This window comes from Mandrillus leucophaeus, unplaced genomic scaffold, assembly GCF_000951045.1.
Source record: "Mandrillus leucophaeus isolate KB7577 unplaced genomic scaffold, Mleu.le_1.0 Scaffold163, whole genome shotgun sequence".
In the NCBI taxonomy this organism is placed as follows: Eukaryota; Metazoa; Chordata; class Mammalia; order Primates; family Cercopithecidae; genus Mandrillus; species Mandrillus leucophaeus.
In genome coordinates, this window is record NW_012101621.1 from 733,024 (window position 1) to 741,554 (window position 8,531).

At 35.9% G+C, this 8,531-nt stretch overlaps 1 protein-coding gene across 1 annotated transcript; it reads right to left on the bottom strand.

Moving 5' to 3' along the window:
* Positions 1–3,174: 3,174 nt before the first annotated feature.
* LOC105536799 (olfactory receptor 4K15-like) lies at positions 3,175–4,146 on the bottom strand. The gene is given in 1 exon segment (XM_011976282.1): positions 3,175–4,146. A coding segment is annotated over 1 exon segment (972 nt).
* Positions 4,147–8,531: the final 4,385 nt, after the last annotated feature.

An 8,531-nucleotide genomic window follows, 5' to 3' on the forward strand; every position in this document is an offset into this window, starting at 1 on the left:
ATTTCACATACATTTTGCTAAAGCGCCAGCAGGAAACCAGATTCCAAAAAGCTACACACTACAGGATTATATGAATATCTGAAAAAAAGCAAAACTACAGAGAAAAAAAGAAATCCGTGGTTTCCAGGGGTGTAGGAGGTGGTGAGAAGTTGTCTATATGGGAATAGCAATGGGAAAATTTTGGTGATGAAACTATTCTGTGTGGAACTGTAGTGGTGGACGTAGAACTCTATGCATTTTTCAAAATGCATAGAAATACACAAAACTAAAAGTGAATTTAACCCTAAAAGTTTTTTACAGGTAATCACAAATGTAGAAACAGCTGTACTCTTCTTCAACCCGGCAAAAGTACAAACGGTAATTAAAATAATAACTAAGCCTGTAACTGAGAATGAAGTGTTAGGGCAATTGACAAAATATATTTTTAAAGCTTCATTAGAAACTAAGGTAACACAAAATAAAACAATGGTTTTATTTACAATTATTTTCTCATTAAATTAGCAGATTAAAATTTTATGCTCAATGATACAAACTATGATGAATTATATGAAATATGTCTTCATTAAATTCATTAGGAATTTTTAGTATTTAAGAAAATATTTATGATGTGACATATAAAATACATGAGTATATTTACAATATGATATGCAAGCAACTGCAGTTGACTGAGTGTGTGCTGGAGAAATCAGGTGTCCTTGACCTGTTTCCCACTCTCAGCTGCTGTTGCCTGTCAGCTGCTGTTGCCTGAGCAGGGCCATGGCCTCCACAGTCCTTGAAACCCCACCCTCTGGGTCACTGCCTGTGAGCTGCTACAGCCACCAGTCATCTCATTTTCCCCACACCCACTATAACAAAGAAGGAGAAATTCTTCAACCCAAATCAGGCTGAGTGGAAGTTCCTCTACATCCTGACCAGTGAAGAACATTTGGGGCAAATCACCAAGTGCCAGAGGGGCCCTGAGGTGGCGTTTTCTTAGAATCGCCTGTTCCCATTCTGGGTCATGGCTTAATAAATGTTCTGGGAAATGAGACTTTCCATCTCACAGTGATTGTCCATAGAAGAGAAGGCTATAGATGAATGTTAGTGACATGTGTGTTGGTGGCAGCAGCAGAGGCACACTGACCTGTCACCCAGCAGGAGACAGTGCTTCCTGGACCACTAGTGAGAGAGAGGAAAAGAGGTTTACTCCTGCTCTTCTACCTAGTCTTCTGTGGGTTCCTAGCTGTATTCTTTTTGTTCACAATGTGGGCTATGCTTCAGACGCTGAAAGATAAGGTTCCAAAATACCAGTTTCCTAGTTCAGGACTTAAATTTTCTCCAGAACCAGTGACGGCATTAAAATATGCATTCAGTATGTCTGATTCAGCTTCCTAGAATAGGTATTTTGTAGATTTAATACTTTTCTAAAGCTGTATTAGATGAACAGAAGAATCTCACAATCCATCCTGATGAAGTTCTTTTTGAAAGAAGGGACTAGTTTATAATGCATGTAAATTTCCTGCTACCTTAGTTTAAGCATGCAGTGGTATGGAGGATCCTGATATTTGTGCTTTCAAAGGAAACCCTTGTATTCTTGTAAAAATTAGCAGAGTAATTAGATTAAATCCTCAAGTGGAACCAAGGCTAATGAGTTTAAAAGAAGAACACCAGACAAGTCTGATAACCTCTCACCATGGATTTATAGACTTAAAATATTTAGCACACTGTGGAAAAAAATACGCATGTGGCATATCTATAGCAGTTGTTCTGTCTAAGTAATCTTTGATCATAATGCTGATACCAGGAAAGAAGCAACACTACAGTGCAGGATTGATGAATCACCCAACGTATAAAACCAAGGTGTTTAAAAGCATAGTGAATGCATAACACGAATAGGATAGCTCCACAGGAATAAATGTTGTGTTGTTTGTTTTTATTTTGTGTCAAATGGACTGGACAGTATATAATAGAGTGAAATCACCTTGAAGGAAGTTGGGGTGGTACCTAACACTGGATGTCTTAGTTCATACTGGCTGTTATAACAAAATGCCACAAACTGAGTGGCTTATAAACAATAGGAATTCAGTTCTAGAAGCTAGGAAGTCCAAGATAAAGAAATTGGTAAATTAAGTGGCCTGTACCGACTTCCTAGATCATATACAGCAGTTGCTCTAACTTCACATGTCAAAAAGAAGGAGCTCTCTGAGGCCACTAATGACGTTCACGAGAGCTCCATCCAAAAGACCTAATCACTTACCAAAGGTTTTACTTCCTGATACCATTAACTTGGTGGTAAGAATTTCAATACATGAATAGGACATAAAATGTTCAGACTATAGCACTACAGGAGGTGGGGGACATAAAAATTCAGCCCACAGCTCTGGGGCAGCATCATAATGTACTTTTAGATTACAGTGTTCATTGTTCTGAAGTAACTGCTTTTGCTTCTTGTTCTATTTTTATGTGGTTTTATTGCCAAGTGTCTAAAGCTTTATATGCTATGTTATGTAACTGTTTTATGGACTTAAAACTAGTTAACTGTCATATTTCGATGTTAACACCATTTTGGTGACAAAATGATAAGAATTAATGGTACCTTGGTAACATCAAGTGATTTTATATAGCTTCATAAAAGGTGATCTCTTCCATCTCTCAAGTTTTGTATGTGAGGAGGAAAAAATAAAATGAAAGTAGATTTGAAAAGTGTTATCTTAAATTCTTATAAAGTTAATTTTACATGCTTAATTAGTCTATGGATCTTTTTAATACAGAGCATGAACTTTTTGATGTAAAATGTATGAAGAAAAGAATGTTAATAGAATGTTCTTACTGCTAAAGGTAAATCTCACAAATTACTTAGTATATCTTAACCATAAAAGAAACAGCATTTTTAGTTTAGCAAGTATGAATATGCACGTAAATTTTTATCAAACAATTTCCTATTTTATCAAAATATTTTAAATTGTGCAATCATTTGTGAACACTCTGTATTGATTTTAGTTAGCAAATATAAGCAAATTAACTACAAAACTATAACAAGTATGACTGAAGAATGCATAATTGTGTATAGGCTTCTTTACAAGTATTTAACAAAGAACATGCATTTATAATTTCAAGCAAACAAATTAACTGTTAAAAACATTGACGGTTAGAAGAAAAAGACAAAGTCTGTGTCTCGAGTTCCCACTTGTCTACTCAGTTCAACAAATCTAGTCTTATGAGAGAGAGCTGGGAAGACAGCCTGGAAGTTACATACTGGGTCTTCAGTTTATGAATTGCTGATTTTACCTCTTTGTTTCTCAATGTGTAAATAAGGGGGTTTAATATAGGTGTGAAAACTGTAGAGAATACAGATAAAATGTTATCCACTGGTAAGCTGCTGAAAGGCCAGGCATAGATGAAGATACAGGGCCCAAAGAACAGGGTCACCACAGTAATGTGGGCAGTCAGAGTGCTGCGAGCCTTGGCCATACCTGCTGAGGAATGTCACCGCACAGTAATCAGAATGACCGTGTAGGAGATCAGCAAAAGAAAAAATAACGTTGCCCCCATAAGACCACTGTCCAAAAGCATCAACACTTCAGGGATATAAGTATCTGTACAGGCAAGTTTGATGACCAAAGTAAGGTCGCAATAATAACTGTCCACTATGTTTGGGCCACAGAAGGGCAAATTTACAGTGAAAGCTAACTGGCTCAGGGAGTGCATAACCCCAATGACCCAAGATCCTACCACTAGGCCTGTACATGTGCACAAGTTCATGATGGTTGCATAATGGAGAGGTTTGCAAATGGCTACATACCTGTCATAGGCCATGGCTACAAGGAGCACCATCTCACCACCAGCAAAGACATGGAGCAAGAATATCTGGGCCATGCAGCCCTCAAAAGAGATAGTCTTGGGTTCATGAAGGAAATCATGGATCATCTTAGGGGTTGCATAAGAGGCAAGAAAAATATCAAAAACAGAAAGGTTACTGAGCATGATGTACATGGGTGTATGCAGGGCAGGTTCCGAAATCACTGTAAAAACAATGAGAAGATTGCCCAGCACAATGGCAATGTACAACAAGTTAAAAAACACAAAGAAGAGATACTGGAGCTCCCAGGAACTGCAGAGTCCCAGCAAAACAAACTCCGGCACCCTACAATAATTTCCCTTGTCCATGGTCTCAGCCTACAAGAGAAGTACCTACAAAGAGAAACATCAATGGGTTATTATCAAGATCTAGAAAAGTAGACTACAATCCAAAAGTGTTCTTCTCCACATTAATTTAAAATGCTCTAGAGTTATCCCACTAGGAAATGTCTTATCTGTAATTTTGACATATATATATTCTTCTCTCAATTATCCTTATTAATGAAGAATGGCTATGAGGTACAACCATAGTAAGTCAACAACTCCATTTTATAAATTTGTGCGTTAAATCTGAGGCTAAGCAAATAACATATATATACCACAAAAACCTCAATTAAGAAGAGATGCTAATATATCCAGATTATTTGTTCCACCTTCCTTTGCCCTGCTTCTTTTTATATGCACTCAGAATTATCTACAAGCAGCTTCAATTCATAGAGAATCCCCACAAGGCCACATTTACAAGGAAAATACCTATCTTTTCCCCCATATTTTTTACTCTGGTTTTCTCTCCTGTTGCCTCTGTCTTTACTCTATAAGCAACACCTGCAACCTGCAATGATTTTATGGATTAAACCATGAAAACTGCTTAATCCATATTATCTCTGAAGTTATGTGAACTGTTTGGGTTTGAGGTAAATTCCCTTGCAGTTAACCTTGTACTGTATGAGAATATGTAAACTGAAATGTACATATGTCAGCACAGAATATCAGTAGATAAGGTGATAATAGCCATAAAATGAAGATTTGAAAAATGCCAGAAATCCTCATAGAGAATGGCACCATATCCTCTACTGAATGCCATTTTTGTCTAGATGTTGCACTGGGCAGGGTTGAACTGAAGTAAGTATAGAATGATATTAGTATGCTTCTGTAGAGTCTCCTCTATTCAATATTTCAGAAAAAGAACCCACAGAACTAAAAGAAACCTCAAATATTACAGACACGGATCTTTAAGTCATTTTCTATCATACCCAAAGTCAAATTGTATGCTCTAGACTAAAATTGATATAATTATTTTGTGGTACAGTCAAAGGACTTTGCACAAAACTCTAAGTCCAAGTATCGTAAGCCATTGCTCCACCTTTCATTCTCCAGTTAAAGGTCTTATTTCTATTTTCCAAAAAGAAAATCTCAAGCAATTGGATCAAGCAAGTTGTTGACATAAATTTTTTTTTTAATAAAAGCATACCTCATTCAATTATCTACAGATTTTGAGAAAGTTGAAACAGGTTTTGGCTTCTTTCAGATCAAATGTTCTTGTAGGGGAGCCGCACCAAATGTGCACATACTTTTCAGTTAAGGTGTTATAACTATAATAAATATTGACTTAGGTAAACCTCCTCTTCTCAACACTCTATTTCACCCGTTTCCCGTTTTATCATTTACGTATTTCATTTAGGACTTGGGATTGAACAAGGACCATGGGAGTATGAATCTGTCCCATGATGATTCCTTACCATTAAATATTTGTTGGCTTATTGAATAGGGAAAAAGGCTCAAGTCCAGACAGCCAAAGCACTTTCAGCTTTCTTTCAACTCCCAGAGCTCTTTCCCTTGTCTTACAACCAATTACATGCACTATGTCTCTAATAGATTTAGGAAGAGTTTTACATGGAGAAATTTCTGTAACACTACAGGAAGAATTGAATTGAATTGAATCTTCAGTGATATTCCACACATCAGTGGGAAGAAACTCAGCAAAGAACAGCTGATGCACTGCAATAGGAATGTTAAATGAATTCCTGTTGTAATTTTAAATGTTAAAAATTATTGATAGGATATCCCATACAAACATATTTGTATTCTTAGCATACACTCCACTTAATTATGGTGTGTTATATGGGAATATTATAACTTTGGTCTGATGTGCTAATACTTTACTGAGGATTTTTTCATATAGGTTTCCAATTACAGTAGTTTTAAGTTGTTGGGCGATCCACTTCCTATTTTGGTAGTAAGACAATGATAGGCTCACAAAATTAGTGGGGTTACTCAGAAAAGTGTTTCTATATCCTAGCATTATCTGTCCTTTGACAGGTTTGGGAAAGGTTGTACATAAACATGAATGTAGCTTGTGAGTTTTATAGGATGATACTTTTGACTTCTTTTAATGTATTCCATGATGATTAGAGCTTTAATTTTCTCCTCCTTAGAAAATTTGACAATGTATGATTTCTGAAAAAATTAAAAATTCATGTCAATGAATGTTGTCTTCTGCTTTTACATTATTTAAGTTGCTTAATTTCCTAAACATATAAATTTAGGAGCATTTTTCTAATCTATAATGATTAATTGTACAGTCTCTTTTTAACTTTAATTTTCATCAGTATGGATCTTTTCTCTTTTTTTCTTGTTGTTCTTTTATTTTTGCTTTTCCAAGAGCCATATATTTGGTTTCACAAGGAACTGCACTAGATTATTTGTTTTTTTATTTCAAGACTTCCGTTATTCTTTAATTGACAAGTAAAAAATTCTATATATTTTTATTTTACAACGTGATGTTTTTGATGTTTTAATGTTTGTGTACACTGCATAATGACTAAATCAAGCTATTTATCATGGGCATTACCTCACATACTTTAGCATTTGTTTTTTGTGATGAGTACCACTTAAAATCTACTTTCTTAGAAATTTTCAAATATACAACATACTGTCATTAACTGTAGTCACCATGAAGTATAATGGATCTCTTGAACATAGTCCTTCTGTCTAGATAAAATTTTATGTTCTTTGACCAACATCTCCCCAATTGTCCCACCCCCAATCCTCTGGTGACTACCATTTTACTTCATGCTACTCTGAGTTCAAATTTTACAGTTCATATATAAGTGAAATCATGCAATGTTTGTCATTTTGTGCCTGCTTTATTTTACTTAACATAATGCCCTCCAGTTTCATCCATGTTTTTTCGAAAGACAATATTTTCTTCTTTTTTAAGGATGAATAGTATTTCATTGTATGTGAAGGGTCTTCAAAAGTTTCATGGAAAATAAATATAAAATGACTATGGATGTATTTCAAAATTTGCACTAAAATAAATTCAAACTAACTTTTTATAACATTTCTGAACAGGATCTAGTTTGAGGCACTAAGAAGGATAAGATATCAATTTGAAAATAAGTCATATGAGAGCAACAAGAATTCTGTTAAAACTGAAGCAAGAACACACATCAAATTTATGGTGAAGCTGAAATGGAAGAATGGTGAAATAATTGAAACTTTACTAAAAACTTATAGGTACAACACCCCAATGAAATCATTTACAAATGGATAACTTGTTTTAAGAAGGAATTAGATGGTGTTGAAGATGATGCACACAATGGCAGACCATCCACATCAATTTCTGAGCAAAAAATTCATCTTGTTCATGCCCCAATTGAAGAGGACTGATGAGAACTAACAATAGTCAACACTTGTAGACATCTCAACTAGTTCAGCTTACACAATTCCGATTGAAAAATTAAAGTTGAGCAATCGTATTGTCCAATGGGTGTCAAAACCACTGTGCCCAGATCAACTGCAGATGAGAGCAGAGCTTTCAATGGTAATTTTAAACTAGTATATATCAGTAGGTTCTTGCATTACTGTAAAGCAATACCTGAGACTGGGTAATTAATTTTAAAAGAGGTTTAATTGGCTCATGGTTCTACAGGCTGTACAAACATAGCATAAGCAACTGCTCCGTTTCTAGTAAGAACTTCAGGAAGCTTACAATCATGGCAAAAGGTAAAGGGGAAGCAGGCACATCACACTGTGAGAGCAGAAGCAAGGGGAGCAGGAGGATGCCACACGTTTTTAAACAACCAGTTCTCATGGGAACCAACTAATTACCAAAGGGATGGTGCTAAAGCCATGCATAAGGGATCTGCCCCCATGATCTAAACACCTCCCACCAAGACCACCTCCAACACTGGGGATTACATTTCAACATGAGATGTGGAGGGAAAAAATATGTAAACCATATCATTCTACCCCTGGCCCTCCAAATCTCATGTCTTTTTCACATCACAAAATAATCATCTCCTACTAACAGTCCCCCAAAGTCTTAACTCGTTCAAACATCAAATCCAAAGTCTTAAGTATCATCTGAGACTCATCTCCTTTCACCTATGAGCCTCTAAAATCAAAACAAGTTATTTACTCCCAAGCTCTAATAATAGTACAAGCATTAGGTAAACATTGCTATTCTGAAAGATAAAAATTGGCCAAAAGAAAAGGGTAATAGGTCCCATACAAATCTGAAAACCAGCAGGACAGTCATTAAATATGAAAGCTCCAAAATAATCTCCTTTGACTCTATTTCCCACATCCAGAACATATTGATGCAAAGGGTGGACTTTTAAGGCCTTGAGAAACTCTGCCTATATAGCTTTGCAGGGTGCAGACCCCATGGCTGCTCTCACAAGTTGGAG